The 24777-nt window shown below is 40.6% G+C and overlaps 1 protein-coding gene across 1 annotated transcript in view; it reads right to left on the reverse strand.

Annotated features, from left to right (window-relative positions):
* Positions 1 to 1267: 1267 nt before the first annotated feature.
* The window catches only part of akap6 (A kinase (PRKA) anchor protein 6), a 232711-nt gene continuing 209201 nt past the window's right edge, over positions 1268 to 24777 (reverse strand). The window contains exons 20-23 of the mRNA XM_085391037.1: positions 15753 to 18644; positions 13661 to 14944; positions 8634 to 8720; positions 1268 to 5786 (exon numbers count right to left, since the gene is read on the reverse strand). Of these exons, the coding sequence (XP_085247163.1) occupies positions 5742 to 5786; positions 8634 to 8720; positions 13661 to 14944; positions 15753 to 18644 (4308 nt within the window). The 3' untranslated portion in view covers positions 1268 to 5741. The remainder of the gene's footprint in view (positions 5787 to 8633; positions 8721 to 13660; positions 14945 to 15752; positions 18645 to 24777) is intronic.

Raw genomic sequence — 24777 nt, forward strand, 5'->3', positions numbered from 1 at the left:
CAGGAAAACAGGTCTTATTAAGGGCACAAATATATATCTATGGAAGATGAAAAAAATGTTAATGATGCATTTCAGATGATTGAGGGCCTGACACACTGCTTTTGTCATAGGAAAATATCAGAACTCCAGTTCTGATTTCAGTGTAGAAGAACTGTGTACCAAACAACAACTGCAAACCAGCCCAGTGTGGGCAGATAATCTTAAGAATTACTTGCTGTGACTTGAATCAATCTTAAATTTGTCTATCTGCGAACAGCTGACAGTGTTAAATTTGTCTCAAAATCCCAAGTGGGCATGCAACGTGATCAAGTATCAGGTTATCGGTGCACCTGAATGGGTGTGATTGGTGCACACACATTTAAGGTTTGGTGAGTAAGCGCGGGAGATGTTGCATGTAGTTTTAGACATTTGTACACACAGAAAGGTTTTCGAAAAAGAAAATGACCAGATTTGTGACGCTGAATTTAATAAATTGTATATAAATGATCAGTATTTATTCTGGTTTGGATGTAGAATCAAGTAAAGAAGACATGAAGTAGAACTGGAGGTGGCACAGCTGAAGAAAGGAGATTTTTCATTGGGAGGGACCAGAATGGAAAGGCTTAGAAATAAGTAGATCAGAGGGACAGTTCAGGTTTAGTTGTCAACAGACAATGTTAGAGAGGCAAGGCTGAGATGGTTTGGACATGTGCAGAGGATGGATGAATGTTGAATATGGAGCTGCTGCTCAGGAGGAAAAGAGGAAGACCTCAGAGAAGGTTTATAGATGAAGGACATGCAGAGAGTTGGTGTGACAGAGGAGGATGCTAACAATAGAGTGAGATGGAGATGCTGTGGTGACCCCTAAAAGCAATAAGACAAGAAAACAATTCACAGTTGGTGACACCAGCAGACCACATTTTCTTGCAGTCTCATAGGGTTAGGGTCTATTGGGCTATCCCATGTGTTGAAAGTAGTAGTAAATGATAGACAACAGCGTGTCAGAATGCAATGAAGAAAGAAATGGGAAGTTATTATGTAATAATTGGAAAATATGCATCATAAATGCCCCACTCATCCAACCAACTTCACATCTTCAAGGTTGTTTTCCCAACTCTCTCTAGAATGAGCTTTTTTGAACTTTTGATGCTTTTCTGAAGCACTTACATCAAATCACATACCAGTAACTTGTGTATTAGGTCCAGCATGATTTCTGCTCTAATCAAAATGAGAGATAAAAAACAACAAAATAAACAAAGCACAACACAAAATCACAGAATTGTTTTCCAATAAATTAAGTTTATTTAAGTTGGCTTTAGTTAGCAGGAACCATGCACTCAAGCTCTTTATGGCAGTACTAATAATAAAGATATTTCACATCACAGACCACATAAAGAGAAAAACACAGACTCCAAGCATTCCCCCCTCTTGCATTTTACATCAAGGTTTACACCTTTACATATATACACAAGCTCAACATGAACCTTGCTGTTTTTTCTTCTCTTTTTTTTAAACATTTTTTTCTTGCATGTTGCATGTTTTCTACCTGGGAAAGCAGTGTATTTATTTGAAAAAAAAAAAAAAGGTAGGAGAAGTAACAGTGGAGCAAGGCACACAATTATACTTTAAAGATTTCAAATCCTATATTGTCCTACACACACTTGTCTCGGCACCAATCCCAAACTCTAGCGTCACTGCTAATCGTCATCTCAGGAGTCGCCCAGAAGGTAAAAAAAAAAGAAAGAAAGAAAATGATACATGATACAATATTTGTGTAAATACATACAGCAGTATTAATACAACACACATCCCATCAACAGTGATCAAACTGTAATGTCTACACAACACCACTTCAGCTCTCACCAACTTTGGTCGTGTTGCATAGATAGAATACCGTTTTGTTTTAATGTTGGGTTTTTTGTTCCTTTTGTTTTTGGACACCTGGTTTAGTTCAGTTTGCAAATGCTGTTCTACAGGGGAAAGGTTTTATTCCACATGTAATTCAATGGACTTCTTCACCACCATGTAGCTACTCTCAAATAGCTAATAAGGTGGTAAACAGCTATCACTGAATAGATGAATGCCAGCAGAGAATTTTTTTTTCATATTTGGTTTGACTATCAAGCAGCACTTTGAAAGGTTATACTGGTTCTGAAAGAGACAGGCTCAACCTCAAACTGAAAGATCTATCGAGGATTCACTATAGTATCGTCACAAATTTACCCTACAAGACACAGTTAGGGTATGTTCAATGAGTCTGCAAAGCAGGACAGTTCTCAAAGAACTTGAAAATTCTGTCCAAATTAGGCAGTACTTATCATACACCTGCCTTTGGACAGGTATATACTTTAGACTTGACTTGGGGAACCTGGAGAAAATGAGTCGCAGCATTTAACTGCAAAAGCAGACAACCTCCCTCCCCAAAAAGACAGTGTTTGAGAACTATGACATAATCAGCTAGCTGGAATTAAAACAAGAACAACTCTTCTATGTCTTTTCCTAAGTTTCACCAAGAACTAACTGGTCAGTACATCAAATGAGGAGTAAGCACTTCATATTCAGTGAAATTGTCATAAGTGTAACAGTTTCAGGCATTTGACCAAAGTAATAGTACTGTCCATTTCAGTACTTGTGGAGACACGTCTTAAGATTTAGCAGTGTTAGATAAAGACAGATCCGAATGACCTCTACAAATGGATGAGAAGGATTCAACTGTGTCCGATTCCTTCAGTCTGTGTTCTAGGTAGTAAATAGCGATGTTCCTGGGGACTATTGAAAATTATTTATACTAGAAGACCTGTCTGATTTTTCTGATACAAACATGTATTTTAGAGCCATTTAAACAGTTAACCGCAGTTCTTTAACAGACTGTATTGAAAATGTTGCTGAAATTTGTGCAAAACAAGCACCCAGTCTGGTTCATTTGCCAAGTGCAGCTAACCTTAACAATGCTAGCCTAAGTAGCGCTAGCACTAAAGACTACAGCTGGGACCAAGAGCTTTATTTTCTGTTAGCATAACATCCACAGAGAACCAGTAGAACGCAGAATGTGGTTACGTATTGCTCTGTTTGATGGTAATATGCCAGTTTACACTGACACAGCTAGCATACAACTGCTCAGAGAGCAGGGTGCTGCTGTCTTTTGGGACTGTAGCCCCAGTTGGTGGATCTGGTTGATCTTAGAACTAACAGTTTACTTTTATACTTAAATTTCAATAACAACTTCAAATGACTGGCATTTCTTAAGCTGACCAGCAAAGGTAACATTTAATATTTAATTAGTCACACACATCCTTAGTAATTGCTTTGTTCAGTCGAAATACACTTTTGTGTTTTTCTATGCAATATAAGACGACTTTGTGTGCTCTTTGTACCTTAATCATAAGAGTTTAACAAAACAGATTAATGCCAGCAGAGCTGTTTTAGTGAGGTTAATATTTGTAATATTTTTTAACATACCCTTAATTTTTTTTCTCTTATCATCACTTGTGTTTTCATGTCTGTTAGCATTAAGCTCTTCCCACCCTCCAAATCTTTTTTCCTGATATCTTAAATAAATTTAGTTTAATTTATTTTATTATAGGACCATGGCTTAGCGATCCACTAACTTACACCACAACTCAATTTTAGTGCTGTTTCTACTACAATGACGGCCTTCTACCACAACCACTGTGAGCAGACCTAATGAAACTGGCCATGGGACAGTAGCAGATTATGAAAACTTACACAATCTAGCAAGTGTTATTTTTAGGAAGTTACATGCTGAAACACTGGGCTATGTAACTGTAAGCAGTGTGCTTTAAGAAAAGAGTGTTTACAACTGCAGTGTGAAAACACCAACTTAGATACAGTAAGAAGCAGACTTGGTAAAGATATGATGTACAGTGTCACAACCAATACTGAGGTAGCTCCAGAATATTATAGAACCAGAGGCTTTTGATGAGTGATGTGAGACAACAGAAACAGAAAATGAAAAATCTGAAAAAATCAGAGCTCCAGTTTGTTTGACTTCAGGTCAATTGAATCAAGGTCTTTTGCTTAGAAATTAAAAAAGTGAAGCAAAAAATCAATTAGGCAGTTATATAAAAGTCAGATGTTTCCCTCAGCCACCTTGTTTTCAGTCTTTATGCCCCTTATTGGTCAAATAAAGTTTCCATAGCCATACCTGCCAAAGAAACAAACCCATGGCCCAGTTGACAGAGCTGCCATAGATCAGCGGTCCCCAACCCCCGGGCCTCGGACCGGTACCGGGCCGCAAGAGTTGAGGCTCAGGTGTGAAATGTATGTTTTTCAGGGTTTTTATCGGTTTTCAGAGTTATTTTGTTATCGTTTTTATGGTTAACTCGGTTTTCCTGGGTCTTTTCACGTGTGTTATGAATAAATCTTCTTTTTTTCGGTACCGGTACTAGTTTTATTTTGTTGTATTTATCCGCGACACCTTAAAGGCCAGTCCGTGAAAATATTGTCGGGCATAAACCGGTCCATGGCGCAAAAAAGGTTGGGGACCGCTGCCATAGATGTCCAGAAAACGCCTGACAGGATGCAGGTTTCACTGAGCTGTTGTTTCGTTTTATTTACTCAACCTCGGGTTTTGTTCATGTTAGGTGATTTCTGTTTGGAAACGGTGATAATTTTCTCTTCTTTTGTCTTAACTGACGAGTAGCAAATAATTTTCAGGAACAGAAAATGTGCAGCTGCCCAGAACCTCTGACAGAAGACTTGAATGACTTGTAGTTGAATTTATTATTAATGTTTCTGTGGAGTGCTCTACACAGTGACACACTGATTTATGCTCATCACCACATCATGGTTGTTTTTCTGCTGCTATTCTTATAGCGTTGATTCTCAAACTCCAAAAAATCTGATTGGCCCTTGATATCTTTTTTGTTTTATATATCATTTCAACTTTTTTTAAATATCTAACCTTTTCCATTTTATGTTGAGTCAGTTAGATTAATTGCATGAATTTAGCAGTAACAATTGAACCAGATTACCTCTGTGTATTAATGTAACATGTTTTCTTTGTGGAAAAACCGGCCTCCAGGAAATAAAACAAACTAGCCCCAAGAAAAGAAATTCAAAAAAGTACAGTAAATTCCACCTGATTTCTGAACAACTCACATTAGTTACATTTACTGCTTATTGAAAGTTTAAAAGCTCAGGTAGCACTGTTAAATTGTTTTAAATAGTCAAAACAAGCTACAAAACATAGCAAAATGAAAATGAGGCTGATTTTGCATTGCCGGCATATAAACAGTAAAGCTAGTCTGTGTTGTTCAGTGTATTTTCCTCTTTAGCCCAGTGTTATGTAACGGACACGACATGAAACTATATGAGTCATGGCCCATATATAATATCTCTCTGCCCTTAGTCACCTTGAAACAGTTTGCAAATTGTTGCTGGACATAATTCTGCTACAGTACTTTCTTTATAACTCTTAACATCTTTCTCCTAATGATCGTATTTTCATATTCTATATACTGTGCCCAGATTAACTCATAAATATGCTCAGCCAAACCCCAAAGCTGCAGCATAATCACAAGCTCAACCCTGAAATAAGACTCAAAGACTCCGACTAAGAATCAGTTGACAATCAATTTGAAGGTCACCCTGAAATGATTAAATGAGTCAGTCTTGAATTACAACAGTGAGAACTGAGAGATGATAAATGTGAAAGCTCCAGGAACAGAGAGGGGCCATCCAGAGTGATGAGGCTAAGAAGTAAGATCACTTCACCGATGAAGAAGACGAAAGGCGCTCGCTTACTGCTGGATCCTGGAGGTTCCTGCTCCCAACACGGCTGGTCTCTGGATGAATGGATGGACAGAAAGAGTAGGTTTGTTAGAGCAAAGCTGATGAAAACATAACATATTAGTCACTCCCTTTAAGCAGTTCATAGTGTTTATACCGTTCATGCTGCCTGACACTGCCAATCAATTTGGCTGATCGAGGTCATCTTTTTGGGCACGTCAAGAAAGCTTTGAGAGGAAGCATCAACTTCTGCTTCATCACTGCTTTGGTTTCCTTGCTTATGGTGACTTTGCCACTAGTTGAGACAATCAACTTGGATCTCAAACAAACTGTGTGCCACCGTTCAGCTGGAGTTTTTTTCACCACACCAAGACTCTTTCCATTTGCCTGATTTGACACACTTTGCCAATTTTGTGAACATGAACACTCAAGTTGGAAGCCAGAGCAAGACTTGTACTGAAAGATCTCAAAATAACATCTATGGTATTGCTGAAAGCAGTCCAAATGACCCCCTTTTTAAAAGCAAGATTATCCTGACCAGGACATCTTGAACTTTCGATTTTACTTTGTCAGCATACAGGAATCTGGTGAGGTTGTTACAATTAAAAAAAATCTAATGAATAAAACAAAACCAAACAAAGCCTGTACTCAGTCTGACATACACAGTCCAGCCAACAAAATATGACTGTAGTTAATGTAGATCAATCCACCGTGGGAAAAAAGTTCAATAAATGCCTTTTTTCATATTACCAAAAGATTACTCAAGATGAATTCAGCCAGCTGAGACACAAGTGTTACTGTGCATTTTAAAGCTGTAATATGCATTCGAAATGAAACCTTTAGAATCTACGCTCTTTCTGAAGATATGCTTTTCCACATCAGATCATTTTTCCCTCTTATTTGCTTTTTGTTGTGAATCTATTAAATGCTGAATATATTACATTTTTTCAGTTGTTCTTTTACAGCATGAATCGTATTGAATAATTTGATGTTTTATACATTCAGCAGCGCTCTCTATTCATTCCATGTACATAAGGTGTGTATCGATATTCAGCTTCGTCCAGTCTTCTTTGTGATGAAACTTTCCAAACATGAGTAAGCGATGAAGCCTGAACACACTTTCAAACACACACACACACACACACACACACACACACACACACACACACACACACACACACACACACACACACACACACACCCTCTCGCTCCTGTGTGTTTTGCTGCAGACCTTCTGCTGTCTGGGTCACAGAGCACATCATGAGTCGCATTCAGGATTGCTTTAATTGCACCTGTGTCTGTGTGTGCAGTGTGTGTGTGTGTGTGTGTGTGTGTGTGTGCGTGTGAACAGGTGGGCTAGACTGGGCCACGCCATGGGGGTCAGGACCAGCTGTACACATCGCTGGTATGATGTGTGTATGTAAGTGTTTGTGTGTCCTTTTGTCATGGTGTTACATGCAGTGTGTGTGCTCACTAAGCTTGATTTTGCTCTTTCATTTTGTTGTGTATGTGGGTTTGCCCTCTTGATAAGTCTGTGCATGCACATTTGTGTGTGCGCGTGTGTGCATGTGTGTACAACATGTCTGTCTAACCTGCAGCTGTTGGGCTGTCAGAGCTTCTACCTGGACTCTTATGCCCTGCCCTCAGGGGTGTGTGCATGTGCATGTTTGTGTGTTTAGAGTATGGGGGCAGTAGGGTTTGCTTAGCCCTGGAGGCACCCATAGGGCGGCCACATCTCTTTCTCTCTTACACACACACACACACACACACACACACACACATACACACACACACACACACACACACACACACAACACACAGATTGTGTCAGTGATGGCTTTTGTTCTTGTTCTGCAGCTTTCTGGTTTGATTTGATTTTAAAAAGAAAGAGTAAGATGAAAGCAAAATAAATTCACTGTTTTGTGTGGACCCAGCATAATGCAGAACAGCCACAGTTAGTTTATAAAATTTATAGTTATTAACAAGACATTACGACACATGTGAGGTGACTATTACAGTATTTCAATTTGCATCATTTATGTGAAAGCCATTAAAACTCCCATCATTAGGGTTACAGCCTGAACCTGAATTCACAAAACACAAACGAATGAGCTCTAACTGAGATGAACTTGAATGACCAAGTTGTCTCCATATTTGAGAAGATATTTTCACAAATAATCATTGTTTAAATATAAACCAAGAAAAACACTTTTTGGTTTTGCACATGTAAATTCTATTTCATTTGTGGCATGTGCTGACGTTGCAGACATCGTCTGGCTGCAAAGTCAGCATCATGGACACGGGAATGCTCTTTTTTTAATGTGTAACGAGTTAACTCAGGATAAGTGGAAGAAAGCCATTAGGGGTTAAAGTTAAGTCACACATGAGGTGAGATGTTTGTCTTCTTCTGATTCTTCCAGTTAAGAAAGTCTTTTAGTGTTAATTTCATTTTATTCTGATAAATAAAGAGATAGCAGGAAATAATTCTGGTGTTGGTTCATCTTTCATTTTATATCTATTCAGTACGATTCAATGACTATATGTCATAACAAGACAACGGTTATTCAGTGTTTGCTGGGTAATAACACATAACTTTAAGCTCTTATACAATTGGAAATGGCAATGGCAATTTTATTTATATAGCACATTTCATTATAATTTAAATCAGGTATACAAAAATTCACCATACAAGACATTATCATAACAGCCTTTGTTTTGGCTTCTGCCTTTCTGTGATTGACTCTGTAGGCAGTGACAGCAATACATAATACAGGAGTAGAGCACTGCCAAATCCAATAATCACACAATATCCCTAGTCTAAATGTGTCCAGTGATGGATAGATAAATGATGGTGAAAATGCTGTAACACCATATGTGACTTCTTTTCCCGTGTCTTAACCTACCCTGATGGTACCCGTCCTGTAGGTGGGCTGTCTCACTGAGGCTTGGCTCCGCCCCTGGGCTGTCCTGGCACTTAACTGAGAGCTCCCCTAATAGAGAAAAAGAGAAACAGAGCGTTGTGGAAAAATTAGGAACATTGAAACAAATACCTAAATCAAATTAAAGAACAAAGTAGATAAAGAGAGGAAGAAAAGATGGGAAAAATTGTTCAGTCATTTTTGTTTCATTGTTTCAACAGTGAGAAAGAGACGGTAGGGAGTTGCGATGTATGGCTAAAAAGTGAGTAAAGAGAGAGACAAACGAGAAGGGAGAGAAGAATAAATCAAAACAGCATTATCAGCCTGAAATGTTGTTTGTCTTTGTTTCCTAATCGGCTTGCACTTTCTTTGAGCCCAAACTGATGAAAAGTTACAAATTAAAACAATGAGCATCAGGCCGAAAACAATTCTCTCCCCCACTTCACTACGCTCTCTTAATTGGTTTGCAACTAATCGCTTTGTAATACTTGGGTAGCTATTATCCCTCCACATACTTATAACAATACCAGGAAGTCATGCACACAAACACAGATACACATATGCATACAGTTCCGCTTACATAAGCTAGCAGAGGCGCATCTACCCCCACTTTTGCTTTTTCTTTCCTTCATCTGTTTGCTGCTATTTTAATAAATGAAAAACTAATGAGAACGCTAAACCAGGACAAAACGGCTGCTGCAGGTCTGGTGATTCTGTTAACAACTGAGAAAAATAAATATTCAAAAACACAAAAGGAAAGCTACAATCAAATAGTTTTATAATCAACAAAGAAAGCAAAAGTTAAATAATGAAAAATACTGAGAATAAATCTCACAAACTAATAATTATATCCATGAAAAACTAATATAAATCATTTTAATGTAATATTTCTGACAAAAAATGAAAAATTCCTTAGTTTTTGTTCTTCTTTTAGTACCTTTTTCATAGTAGTTGGCCTGCTGTGCTACATCTCTTTTAGATATTTGTGCATTTGATTTGGTAAAGGTCACAGTACTGCCAGATTTGCATGTTGAATTTCCACTGTAATTGCCCAAAGCCCTACTTCACTTTCATTTCAGCTGTTAATTAAGTCACATTTCCATAATAAAAAGAAGTAAGTTGGCTAATTACTATAGGGATCTGACACAAACAAGTAAACGCCTCTGTCTCTGATCTCCTAAAGGGTGATTTTCCAGCCATTATTGTCAGGAAAGCTGTAAAAGACAAAACTTAAACTCATTGTTACAGAGATTTAAACTTAATGCTAACAAAGCATGCCAAATGTTTGGAAGAATGTTGATACTCGGTTAAATATGGTGGTGCTGGAAGCTAGAAGCAATATGGACTATTGGGAAGGTTAGCTGTTAATTTGTTTGCTACCAGTTTCAGACAGTATAAAAGCTTAACATAGCTACTGCTATTAAGACTTGAGTTGAGTCTTTCTACCATTGCCAGATTAGTTGCCAAAACTAAACCAGACTAAACTAAAATAACGGGTGTAATGAGAAGGATGGGGCCTGACTGTGAATCTGCACGCTCATTTTCTAATGACTACTGATTAACCAGTCATTAGCCAATGAGAGATAATCCTCTTTTTTGACACACTGTATGACTAAGACTTATTTTTTTACTCAGCATGATGTACCATGAGAGAATGCATGAATTCAGAAAGCAAGCATTCACAGAGAGCATGTCAGAAAGCTGTTTTCCTTCCTTCGTCCTACTTCCATACTTCTATTTATCAGAAGTCTTCTTGCAACCACAACCATCTCCATCTGGCAGCCTTCAGAAAAATTCTTTTTAGGCATTTCCACATTAGATTCATTTTACAACCAAGAGCAATGCCAGTGTTTTATTCTGTCTTGCTCCCAGTCAGCTCACCTACAAGTTAAAAAGCTAGCTAACTGGAATTCATGCTAAAGACATATACAGGGAGTGCAGAATTATTAGGCAAATGAGTATTTAGTCCACATCATCCTCTTTATGCATATTGTCTTACTCCAAGCTGTATAGGCTCGAAAGCCTACTACCAATTAAGCATATTAGGTGATGTGCATCTCTGTGATGAGAAGGGGTGTGGTCTAATGACATCAACACCCTATATCAGGTGTGCATAATTATTAGGCAACGTCCTTTCCTTTGGCAAAATGGGTCAAAAGAAGGACTTGACAGGCACAGAAAAGTCAAAAATAGTGAGATATCTTGCAGAGGGATGCAGCAGTCTCAAAATTGCAAAGCTTCTGAAGCGTGATCATCGAACAATCAAGCGTTTCATTCAAGATAGCCAACAGGGTCGCAAGAAGCGTGTGGAAAAACCAAGGCGCAAAATAACTGCCCATGAACTGAGAAAAGTCAAGCGTGCAGCTGCCAAGATGCCACTTGCCACCAGTTTGGCCATATTTCAGAGCTGCAACATCACTGGAGTGCCCAAAAGCACAAGGTGTGCAATACTCAGAGACATGGCCAAGGTAAGAAAGGCTGAAAGACGACCACCACTGAACAAGACACACAAGCTGAAACATCAAGACTGGGCCAAGAAATATCTCAAGACTGGTTTTTCTAAGGTTTTATGGACTGATGACATGAGAGTGAGTCTTGATGGGCCAGATGGATGGGCCCGTGGCGGGATTGGTAAAGGGCAGAGAGCTCCAGTCCGACTCAGACGCCAGCAAGGTGGAGGTGGAGTACTGGTTTGGGCTGGTATCATCAAAGATGAGCTTGTGGGGCCTTTTCGGGTTGAGGATGGAGTCAAGCTCAACTCCCAGTCCTACTGCCAGTTTCTGGAAGACACCTTCTTCAAGCAGTGGTACAGGAAGAAGTCTGCATCCTTCAAGAAAAACATGATTTTCATGCAGGACAATGCTCCATCACACGCATCCAAGTACTCCACAGCGTGGCTGGCAAGAAAGGGTATAAAAGAAGAAAAACTAATGACATGGCCTCCTTGTTCACCTGATCTGGACCCCATTGAGAACCTGTGGTCCATCATCAAATGTGAGATTTACAAGGAGGGAAAACAGTACACCTCTCTGAACAGTGTCTGGGAGGCTGTGGTTGCTGCTGCACGCAATGTTGATGGTGAACAGATCAAAACACTGACAGAAGCCATGGATGGCAGGCTTTTGAGTGTCCTTGCAAAGAAAGGTGGCTATATTGGTCACTGATTTGTTTTTGTTTTGTTTTTGAATGTCAGAAATGTATATTTGTGAATGTGGAGATGTTATATTGGTGTCACTGGTAAAAATAAATAATTGAAATGGGTATATATTTGTTTTTTGTTAAGTTGCCTAATAATTATGCACAGTAATAGTCACCTGCACACACAGATATCCCCCTAAAATAGCTAAAACTAAAAACAAACTGAAAACTACTTCCAAAAACATTCAGCTTTGATATTAATGAGTTTTTTGGGTTCATTGAGAACATGGTTGTTGTTCAATAATAAAATTATTCCTCAAAAATACAACTTGCCTAATAATTCTGCACTCCCTGTACACTCGAGGTTTCCTTGGGTTCAATACTGTGACACACTGTGACACGATCTCTTTCCGAACTCATCACGTGCGGAAGCCTGGTTATAGCCTCTTGGTATCATAGTTTAATGCACTGATTAAGTTCAAGCATCATTTTTCACTATACAAAATTAATTTAGTCACAGTGTGTATTTTCCCCTAAACCACAACCTTTTCCAGTTCTAAACAAGTAGCACTGATGCCTAAACCTAAAGAGTGCGTAAAAGCAAGACCAAAAAGGCAGTGAAGTGAAAAACCCAAACCTAGGAAACCGTGATCTTTTGCTTAACAGATTTGCAACTTACACCAACTGTCCTGCCTCCTTAGAAGAAAAAGCTGTAATGGAAGTTTTTTCTCAAACAGGACCAGTACTGGGTGTGTGTATGGTGTATGGTGTGTATGGTGCACCAGTATACTGGGTGTTTACTGGTGCCTCGAGGCACCAGTAGTGGTGACTACGTGCAGGATACAGAAACGATTGCATGAAAACCAACTACAAACTAGTTTAAAAATGAAACAAACTATTCAGCTGGCTGTTGTTCTTTTAAAAAGCGACAACGCTGATAAAGAGGGGAACTAGCAAGGTTGCAGAGACGGTAAAAAGAAAATCGCGTACTCATTTGCATAAAGAAATAGAAGGCTTAAAAAGAGCACAAACAGGCTAATTCAGCGATGAAATGAATTGAATGATCACTGCGGGAAAGGAAAGCTCTTAGCTGATGAATCCTAATGAAATCTGACTGATAGTAATTATGCTGATGTTGTTCTGTGGACCTTAACCTTTTAACTAAAAAACTGAGAAGTCTGCAAATCCCCCTTCCATTAACGCCAGAGGGAAGAGAGAAGGATGAAGCAGGGGAGCAGAGAGGATAAGAAGAAGCGCTAAGAGCAGAAGGCATAGAGGAGGGGAAGACAGGAAAGATATTTGCAGGAGGAAAGGAAGAACAAATGAAGAGAGAAAGGAGAACAGGGGATGGAGGACAGGTGAGAAGGTGAGGAAGATGGCGAGAAAAGGATAACTGGGAGAGAGGGAACATGGAAGAAGAAAACACAAGAGAATGGGGGAGGATAACATAGGTGGAAATGAAGTGCACTGGAGAGGAGATGAGCATTGGATGAGAAATAACAAATAGAAATAGAGTACAGAAAGATTAAGTGAAAAAAACTAAAAGAAAGGTGTGGAAAGAAGTGTAGCAAAAAAGAAAGCAGGCAAAAAAAAGGAAAAGAATGCAAATACGAGTGTGTAGTGAAGAAAAGTAAGAGGAAGGATAAGGAGGATAAAGGGAAAAGGGAGGAGGAGAGGGCAGGTCACACATATCAACACCTGGCATGTCTGTCCAGCCTCAGAAATGGAAATGAAAGAAACACATACTGGCCTCATTACATTCATGCCCATTGAGGGGCTTGGACTAATACTTGGAGTAGAGAGGTAAAGTCAAGTATCAAGGCCCCGTATAATGTCCTGAGATAGCACATCAGGCTAATACATGGAGCACTAACCTGCTTCGCTGTCGCAGTCTTCGCTTCCTGCTGCGAGCTCCTCCGTCCTCTCCTCCCCTTCTCCTCTGACTTCACCCACTGAGTATCCACCTCCCCTTGCCTCTCCCCCTCTCCCCTATCTGCTTCTCTCATCGCCAAGCAGTTAATTTTGGGATTAATACGCGTGGCGGTGGTGGCTGGCTCTTTTGAGGGATTTGTAGCGGAGCTGCAGACACTTATCTTGGTCATTACGGCGCCCATATTGGATTCAAGCGTTTTAGTATCTGCCAAACATTCGGCTGCGGAGGAGTCTATCGGGGCGACACGCGCCCGGGGATTAAGATAAGGAGGCCCCTCATTACGACTTCTCTCCTCCTGCGGCGTGCTGACACTCGCAGCGGCCGCGACTTCTCCTCCAGCAACATCACAGAGGAGGTACGGGTGCTCACCTCGTTTCTCTTCCTCTGTGCCGGAGCACACAGGAAGAGGAAGAAGAGAGGAAAGGTAGTCTTTTGGTTTGGAGCCAGGCCCCTGGAGGGAGGTGGCGTCGCTTGTTGAGGGTGGGGAGGTGGAACATGAGCTGTAACAAGGCTCCAGGAAAGTAGAGGAAGAGCTCTGTGTGTCCTCTGCTGGACTTGTTCTTTGGAAATATAGTTGATCCTGGTTTTTCGCCAGTACTGTCTGCTTAGAGAGAGACAGGTAACCCAGACTGTCATCTGCTGGAGAATTGGGCCCGTCGTCGGACGTAGACTGAAAATTGTTGTTTAAGCAAGACAGCGAAGGTACGCTGTCATTCATTTCATAGCCAAATGACAGGGGGGACTCAAAATTCTCCTTCAGAAAGAAGTGCCATGGTTTCTTGGTGAGAACCATGCTGTAGCAGAGAGGCGGGCCTAGATAAACCTCCTCTGTACAGGCTTCAAACAGAGTCACCTCTTCCCTGATGTCAGGGCTGGGGGGCAGAGACAGAGAGGGGTTAGTTTGCTCTTCATGGGTACCATCAGCAGCACAGTAAGTTTCACTGTCAGCAGACTTTAGATCAAGAGCGCAGACTTTGTTTTTGGTTCCGAGGCCGGGAGACGCTGAAATTTGCTGTCTGGTGCTTGTGAACAGCTCAGGGCTCGGGCTGTGGAGGCCTTGCGTTGGCGTGACGTATGACGGGATGCTGTAGGGTGCTGGGGTGGAGCTCTTGTCCTCTGTGCACTGACTGACCTCGCCGCAGTCGCTGTCATGGGAAGAGAGAGACAGGTAGGAGTAGAAGTCTCCCTTCTTAAGGTGGAGGGGCCTGTGGGAGTGTTCGAGCACCTGAAGGGAGAGGAAGGAGAAGTTTTTGTGTTGCCTTTTGTTGTCTGCTCGTAAGGTTTGGAATTAAGGATAAAATGTGCTTCACTTATAGTAGAGCTCTGTCAGCTGACTGTATGAGTTCCTTTTGTTTAAATGATGCTGACTTGGTTTAAAATTTTATTTGATTGTGGGCAAAAATGATAACAAATAGAATCAACTGCTAAATATTCATTTAGATTCTGAACACGAAGGATAGAAATAAGAATAACCTTTAGCGCTTTTATCAATAGCATCTTATTTGTTTTGAAATGACTTTTTTGTAATGTTATTTTGTATTATTTCTAATTTAAGATACCTACCATAATTACTAAACCATCAAATCTTGATTTACATATTCATATTTTACACTCAGGCACTTTTTGCATGGGGGGAAGTAAAACTTTTCTGCCTGATTTCTTTTTTCCTTTCAGAAATAACATGAAGACTGAAAACTGATTAGCTTTTAGATTACTTCACTTGCAAAAGATACCAAAGAAATTAGTCATTAAATCTGAAAAGTTATGATCTGTGATGCGATTTATTGAATTAGTCCAATTCAGTGAACCAATCGACTGAGATAACTTTTGATACTTTTGGATTAATTTGTCCAACAAATATACAGAATATACAAAGTCAAACAGGACCTCGGATGCTCCAGCTCAGAAATAATTTGATTCGTTTAGTGTTAAAGTTTTCAGCCACACCAAATATATTTTGAGTTCTGTTTGAAATCGTTTTTATTTTCATGTTGCAGTGCAATATGTGCATATGCCTATCATTAATACTCTACCTTGTCTCTGATCTGTGCTAATGATGCAGAACCTTGGTCTGGAATGGACCCATTGGTCTCAGTCTGGCTCGGTTCCTCAGTCTGGTTCTCTTTGCTTTTCAGGGCCAGTGAGGTCATGTCAATAATCTCCATCACAAAATCATGCACGTTCTCCTTCTTGCTTTCTTCTATACAAGGTGGATGGAGGGAAGAGGGGCAGGGAAGGTGCTTGCAGCAGGAGGAGTGAGAGTTGTGCCCTTTTTTGGGGAGCAAGGACGAATCTTTGTCTCTGACTTCCCTCCTCGTCTCCTCTGTCACAAAAGATGAGAATCTGAACTTTTCCTGAATGGTGATGGCCTTCCTTCTGCTGGCTACCGACCTGCTGTTGTGCAAAGCATCGTGGGATTTGCAGTCCTCCACTGGGGAGAGGGATGGAGGAGAAGGGAGGGAGGAGCTGTGGCAGGGCAACTCTCCCCGAAGCTGTCCCACCAAAGAGGAAGCACGTTTGGATGGGAAAGGGAGCAGCTCACAGGATGGGGACTCCTTTGTCTCGCTTGATTCTGTTATCACTACCAAGTTGCTAATATCTTGAACCAGCTCTCCTGTTTTGGCAAACACGTACGAATCCCTTAGAGACTCTCCGTTCTTGGTGAACATGCTGGACTCCTCTCGGAGGAGCTCATCATCTTCATCCCTCCCTTTTAGACAGCTCTGGTCCACATTTCCATTCTCCACATCATCCACAAACTGGCTAATGTAGCTTCTTGTCACGTTCCTCCTATTCTCCTCCTCCTCCTCCATTCCCCTCTTGCCTGTTTTTACTTTATTGTTGCCACCATCACTGTTGGCATCTAATAATTTTGAAGCTGAGTGGTTTAAAAAACACTCCTTAATCTGAGGGGACAGGTTGGCTCCACACTGAAGCTCATCATGGAGGCCTGTTTCTGTTTTAGAGAAAGAGGAAGTGGAGGCACGAGGAGATCGGATCCAATTTTGGAGCTCTCTTTTCATGTACTCAAGCCCCAGCACATAAGAGCCCTCCATTTCTTCTTCATCATCATCCTCAACATCCTCGTGACCTGAGGATGCGCCACTCAGCCGCTCTCCTTCTTCATCCTCTTCGTCCCGAACGCCGAGCTCCTCCTCTGTGAGGGTGAGCGTGGAGGAAGACAGGAGGTCGCTGTCATCCTCATCTTCATCCGTGCAGGCTGATGTGCAAGAGACGTTCACAACCATGCTCAAACTGGTTGCGTCGGCTTCATCCAGGCCTTGTGCTCCTCTGCTCCTACCGTGGCAGCGCTTCCTAGAAGAGTTTGCATTGGGTGCCACTGTGGGATCCAGCAAGAGGTGCCTCTGATTTCTGAGCATGACAAAATCTTCAGAGCCTAGCGATGAGTCCTCAGTGCTACTCAGCTCTGTTAGGGATGCTGTTGCTGAACTCTCGTTGATCAGCGATGGAGGTCCTTTCCACAAAGAGCATGAAATCCCAGATAGCGGGGCGTGTCGACCACCGAGAGAGGGGGAGGCAGGGAGGGGGCTCCTCTGCGGGGAGCTGCCCCGAAGCGTCATGTCAGAAACACTCCGGGTCATTTTTGCCCCAAGAGGACTCTGGATGTTCTCCAGACGTTTCAAGAGATCAAGGGTTCTTCGGCTCAGCTCTCCAGGGGACGGTTCCCCTTGCACAGTTTCAGTGTTGTTTTCTTTTCTTTGTTGGCCTCCATCATATCCACTTCTCTGCTCCTTCTCCAGCTCTCCGAGACTGGCAAGGCTACCTCCAGTTCCTTCATCAATACTGCGAAATGGGACTAGGCCAGTCTCCAGAGAGGCGCTACGATGCAGTGGGTCTTTGGAGGGGAATAACTCCACACCTGGAGCCAGAAGGGACTCTAGAGAGGAGCCCTGAGATAAAACTGGACTTGATGCCCGGCGGCTGAGGACAGGAGGAGTTTCCAAACCATGGTACTGTTGAGTGGTGAAGTCAGCGAGATCACTGTGGGACAAGAAAGACTTTGAGAAGTCAACAGCAAGTCCCCCCACCTCAAAATCAGAGTCAGAATCCGCAGGTGTCAGGATGCCACGTCCGTTAATTAGGATTTCAACAGCCTCTCCACCTCCCCTCCTGTGTCTCCTCTTCTTCTCCTCCTCTCTGTTTCTTTTGGTTTCGCTCCTCCTCGACCTCTTCTCCTGCTCACTTTCCTCCTCCTCTTCTTTACCCACACCTTTTTCCTCTCCTGGGATTTCAAAGTTGGCTATTGTTGTCTCTGTGTCTCCTGTGTCACTAACAATCCCGCTTTCGCACTCAGACCGACGACTGTTTGAGGACTGGCCGCTCCCTCTTCCACCCTCACTCTCTCCATCTCGGCATCTTCTTGACATCAAACCTCCCAGGAGATCTGGGAGGGATTCGATGGAAGAGAAGGAGGAATCCTTACTCAAGCTCTTCTGCAGCACTTGCTGTTTCCTTTTTCCTGACTTGGTTTTTTGCAATAAGGATGAAGTGTGAGGAAACTGAGGCTGTCTGTATAATTCAATATTGTGGAGGCTATATACTTGGTAGACATTATTGTTGTTAGGGGGTGAGGTTTGGGAGGTCATATTGTGCTGAACCTCCACTGATGATCCACCTCTAGTATTCGACATAATCTCAGTACACTCAGTAGCGGGGACAGGTGTTCTACTCGTGTCAGGGGGGTTTTCATTGGGCAGAACAGCTTCAGAAGGCAGATTTGGTTCTGTGGGGAGGTTTTGTGTAAGGTCAGGTTCTGGTATAGCTTGTGGCTCTGCTTCTGTGATTGTCATATCTGTTTCATCCCATTCCCATGAATCATCCTGCACTGGTGCTACTGGACCAGCTGACACTGGGCTGATTTGGTGAAGGTCCACCAAACCTGGTTCCAAAAAGTTCCCAGGAACCTGCAGACAAAATGAAAGGAAACACAAGACAACATTTGTAACTGGTCAGTGAGGTTTTAGAGAAATTCACTCAGATGCAGAAATCAAGAAGCTGTGTTATGTTTCTTAATAAAGTTCGCAATCAGACACAACATACAACATGATGGAGAAAGGAAAACAAACAAGTAACTTAGTCCAAAGACAACAACCAAAAAGCCAGGCAAATAAGGAAAATAAGAAACACGTGTACTCAATTAAACCCCCAAACAATGGAGGGGAAATATTTCAAATTATAGAATTTTATTCATGCCAAATATATCATTGCATCAGTGTTTTCACAGCTCAAATACAGGAAGGCAACAAATCCATTTTGAACTTCTGAAAACTCATCCTGCCCTTAACACTCAATTTCAGACAACTCTTTGCTCTGTGTGATGACACAGAGAAGGGTACCCCGAATACGGGCATCTCAAGCACACAGCTTTGGCTGTGAGCACAGCAGCCGCACTCACCTGCTGTTCAAAGCTTATTTACAAGGTGCAACCAATCAGAAGAAATGTGGCTTAAAAGGAAGGATTAACATGTGATGTTTTATACATTTACTCCCTTACATGGATAAAAATGTAATTTTAAAGGTAGAATCTCCTAGTTTCTGAAAATACGCATAGCTAAAATACCATAAGTGGTTCTCCAGTGACCTTGTTGGTGTTAAAAGGTTAAATAAATCTTAACACATAAAAATGAATAAAAGACTGTTTCATTAATCGTTTGATGCTGTGAACTCCATCTTCAGAATGTTGGGTTTTTTGCAATTACTGAGTCCTAAATCCATGAACTTGGCGCAAATGTCATTTAACCTGTGGAGCACTCGCCCCGATTACATGTTGTTTTAATAACACCTAGGAAATTTCAAAGAGAGCTTAAAGACATACAGTGTTGCTTTCCTTTAAGAAAAGGGGTTCTCAGTTATGATTCAAAGCACATAAATGTTTTAAGTTGTGCTATCAAACACGATGGGAATATAAGTCGTGTCATTTTGGATGTTGTATCTTGTTTTGGCACAAAACTCTTTAAAAAGACGCGTCGCTAATCCCGCGTCCCTCCTGAGAACGCCGTCTCGACTCAGGCCTCTGCTTGAAAGAGACACACTGACAGAACATGTTCTGTGATCATTTTAAAAAAAAAAAGAAGAAGAGTGAAATCAGCCCACCCCAAAGCAATTGCTCATAAATCTCAACACAAATTATTCCACTCTGGAACAAAGCGATGAATTATTCAAAAACGACTTCTGAGAGAAAGAGCACCAGGCTGAAAACCCCAAAGTAAATACGTAATCAAAAGCCTTCAGAAAGCTCGGCTGTCTAAAAATATGCTTAGACACAGGAATTCTTCTCTTCCACAGACATAATTATACAAATTGCTCCGCGTCTCGTTAACAAGAGAGGGGGGTAATTCGTATTAGCCATTCATAGCCTATTAATCTAATAAACTAGTTGGCTCTGCGTGCGTGTGCGAGTGAGTGTGTGTGGATATGTCTCTGTATAATGAATTTCTATTAGATTTGTGTTTATTCCCCTTGTGCTGATAAGGGAGATGGGGGTAATGACTGAACTGGGTTTTGCCACTGTAGACGCATTCAAAAACACATTCAGCGCTGAGAGGAAAGGCTATCAATCAGCCTAATCCAATCAAATCGGGGATTTGATGACCCACGAAAACCTTGTACATAATTTATATCTGTAATTCATCTCATTTCTATAATTTTACAACAGTTTATAGCTGGATTGTGGGTATTTATATGACCACAGACAGAGGAGCGTGGGGACTATCGGTGTCCAGCACTCACAGTATCCTTAAAAACATATTTCTTAAAGCAGCAAATGACTGTAAAGTGTTGCTGGGAACCTGGCAGAGTGAGAGATTGCAAACCAAGCATCAATAACCAGTCAAACTTTGGTAGTTATTTACACAAATACTTGCACAACATGACAAGGTTGTCCTCTTTAATCGCTCCCATTTCTCATGACTTGTATTTTCAGCTCAGTTCAGATTTAGTTTCAACATTTAGTTTTTGGCTACTTGTCTGTTTTAATACTATATGTGTGCTGTTTCTCAGGAGCAAAATGTAAGTTCAGAAACTGTATTACAATAAAAGCACTGTCCCATCTACAACAAAGCCAAGACACCAAATTGCCAGAGGCTAAAACTGAAGACATTTTCTGTACATTTCTATTTTATTTTTATTAATTTTGGAAGTAAAAAAAAAGTAAGTAAGTTCTGTTTGTTATTATTTATTCAAAAAGATTTTAATTTTATGCTACATATGTGTGTCAGACTGAATCTTTTCACAAATTTACCCAATCAAAATGTATTTATTTGCTCATCTTTCTTCTTATATTAGTATTTGTCAAGCTGTATTTGAATTATACACACAACAGCTAATTTTCACAGGAAATATTCTCCTCTTATATTCATCAAGGTCATTTTAGCTTTAAAAACGAAAAGGGTAAAGCAAATAAAAATAACACTGGATAATGTCCAAAATGAAATGACATGAAACATATTCAGAGGTGAAAACAATGACAGACTTGTAAACAAACCCAATGAAATGGATGCAAATACATCCAGGCAACACTAAGCTTAAGCCTAAACAAATCAATACACTACCACACCACAAAACTTTGAAGCTGTATAATCACATAAATTAAGATGTGCTTGTATTCAGTCTAAAGGCCAAATATGACAAACATCATACCGACCATTATTTTTTTCTACCTGTACGAATAAAAAATAAGACTTGAAATGATGACATCAATAAAATAAATAAAATAAAAACTAGTTACTACAAACTGGCCGGTTTTTCAGCATTCCTTCCTGTGATTATATTTACATGAACACGATCAAACTGTTTACTGATGTAATTGTTGCCAGTGTTCAATATGTGTGTGTGTTGTGTTTTTCGGGGTGAAAACAGCAAACTTTTTCCCATTAGCTCTAGTTTGACTGCTCCCATTTGTTAGCATAGCATCTGCTGGAAGGCCCAAGGAGAGTAGAGCTATCTAGGAGTGTCTGGGTGATTATTCATGTGCCTGCGCTCCTCCTGGAGCTGCTGCTGCTTGAATCTCTGCTGGCTCTCTGCTGTACCGGTTGTCAAAGCACTCAGGGAGCCCAGCGTCACCGGTCTGATTCAAAATGAATAGAAGCGCACAGATAAATCACCTCTCCATGCAGAGTGGAGGAGCTGACAGGCTGCTTTGAATGTAATTGCAAACAGTGAGTGAAAACCTCCATATGTTGCTCATAACTCTGCTCGAAAATATTTCATAATTGTGAGAAAACTGTGCGGAAATATAATTTCCATATATCACATTAGATGCACAGGTATACTTTGTGAAATCTCATCCCCAAAACACCCTGCAGCTTTAATTTAGACTCATTTACATTAAATCAGAGATAAAACAGCATCTTTCATGTGCTTTCTGAGCGGCAGTACACACACATCTACTCATGGAACATGCAGAGAAGAAAATATGACTCATACTTCAACAACAAAAACCCTGTTAGAACAAAATCACATGTTCTGAGGGAAGAGGCATAAAATACAGTCCAACCTCCAAAGAAAAATGACAACAGTGGTCATTTCTGAAGAGGGTTAAAGGTTACGAGGTGTTTATCGAGGCCAAGGATTCCAATGTCTTTGAGGTTCTTTACAAAGGGGAGGAAATCTTCCAAGAATGTCTCAAAATCCAAATGACATGGTTTTAACTAATCTTAGCAAAGTGGTTTTAGATGACACCAAATGGGTCAAACGTATCTTCATGCTAGCCAATTATGTTTGGCTAAAAAGCAGTGAGAAAAGCATTTTTTACTACAGACTGATCTGACGTGTTACAATCATATCAGACTTGTGTTGGTTATGTCTCTTGGCTTGTTTTGCCATCATGCGAGTAACCACATGTACAATGTCCAACCTTTTCCAAACAGTGGTGATGCCTTCACTTATGGTAAACTAAATGCTGGAGAAGCTCGATGGGAGAAGTTTGCCTTCTAACATGTGGCTGTTGTAGTATTATACGTAAGTGTTTTGCAGGTGACAGTTACATTAGTCTGTTTCATAGTCTTTTATACTGCCTCACAACAGCTGCTAGCAACTGTGAAAGCATGTTGTTTTTGCATTTCCGCTTGCTCGCAATGTGTTGCTTGCGCTCTCAACATTTCTGCCCGTGCGCGCTCAACTCTTTCTGTAAACCGTTATGTTTGTGCCACAAAACCAGCCAATCACAGACTTGGATGCAAAAAAATCTGATTGACTGTTCTGGTCTCCAATCAGCTCGAAATGACGAAATGCAATATCCCAGAATGCATTTCGTCCTAAGCTCAAACGAGGCAGTGGCAGAGGAACGCAGAGTGGCGGAGTTTGAAATATTACTCTTAATGGGTCACAAAAAGCGTGCCACTGCCTCGTTTGAGTTTTGGACGAAATGCATTCTGGGATATTGCATTTCGTCATTTCGAGCTGATTGGAGACCAGAACAGCCAATCAGATTTTTTTGCATCCAAGTCTGTGATTGGCTGGTTTTGTGGCACAAACATAACGCCATAGTAATCCACTCATCACCAAGCTTGATTGCCAAGAAATTCACCTTGTATTTTCATTTCACAGTCCTCAAAGAATGAACTCTAATTTCCCCAAGCTTTCCTCTAGCATCCACTAACACTCTGTTATACAACTTGTATTTTCTGTTGTGCTAAGACAGAGAAACACTGATGATTTTCATTTCTTCTGGTATGTTATAAAGGTTTTATCACTGATGCTACAGTTAAGTTAAAGAAGAATAAAAAGTAAGATGAGATTGTGCACTATACACCTAAAAAACAGCTAGAAAAAAGTATAATACAGAAATATGTGTGAAAAGATGATTAGTAAAACAGAAATAGTGACTTTTCTCAGGAAGTAACGACTCTTTTGATGTTTTCTTTGATAAATAACATGGTTGGTTGTAAAGCACTAACATCAATTAATAGCTTTAGTAATAAAAATACACCAATTTCAGTTTACTTCAGCTGTTAAAAGAAACTCTACCACCAAACACAAGTTTCTCTTTGTCATTTGTGTGTTGGTACAATAACTTGCACAAGCTGATCTCCTTTCTCAGTCATTACACTGTACTTAAAATCTGAGCCACGCATTCCTGCAGTCATTTGCAGGCAGGCGAGCGGACTCATTTACACAAACCCTCTCTCAAAAATCCACACAGGGATGCGTGCACACGGAAACCAGAAGCGGACAGTCATTTTATCATGGGGCAGAAGTGTTCATTTATAAACTATACCACCCACATATATGCTTCTCTGGTTCATTCTCGGGTTTCCTCCCCTTCCCTCTTTTTTGCTTCTCTCTTTCTCTTTATTCCTCTCTTATCTCCACTAGAAGTGAAATTACTCTCCAGCCAGCAGCGAGGTCAGAGTGTCTGGCCTCCGTTATTTGTCTTCTCCTCCTCTACAATATGTGTGTGTGTGTCCTTTGTGTGTGAATTTACAAAAGTGAGAGAGAGAGAGAGAGAGAGAGAGAAAGGCAGAGTGTGACCTCCAGCAGCACATGTAAAGCAGAATTAGACAGATTCTCCATATTTTCTTTGCAAGTGATACAAAGTAAGAGTGCGCTCAACTCTGACTCTTCAACACGATTAGAGAGTGTGGTCTTAATACAAACACAATACTGCGGCTCACTGATGAGTATGAAAGGGCAAAATAAATACAATTCAACTAGAAGCTTTTATCCATGCAACACGAGAAAAAGCATCGACAAATAACACATATTACAACATGTAACTGACAACAGTCAAAGGAAAATTCTATAAGAACAATGCATAAACTATCTATTAGATAAATTATAAGATCGTTAAAAGTGACAAGAAAAATATATGTTCTATAGATTGAAATAGACATGATGGTTCTGCAAGAGATTTTGTTTTGAATTCCACAGTATCCCCACAGATCAGAGTGCTGCACTGGGTACAGTTTAAACATGGGAAATTCCCACGTGGTAAGGTAAAGTCAGCTCCAATCAATACATCTCTCAGATTTTTGGCATATTTATCATCAAAGGTCAGAATATCTTTGAAAGAGTGACCTTATTAAATGGTCACTGGTG

Source organism: Rhamphochromis longiceps, linkage group LG19 (assembly GCF_057381845.1).
Source record: "Rhamphochromis longiceps isolate RC_006_pf linkage group LG19, R_longiceps_female_GT1.1, whole genome shotgun sequence".
NCBI classification, from domain to species: Eukaryota; Metazoa; Chordata; class Actinopteri; order Cichliformes; family Cichlidae; genus Rhamphochromis; species Rhamphochromis longiceps.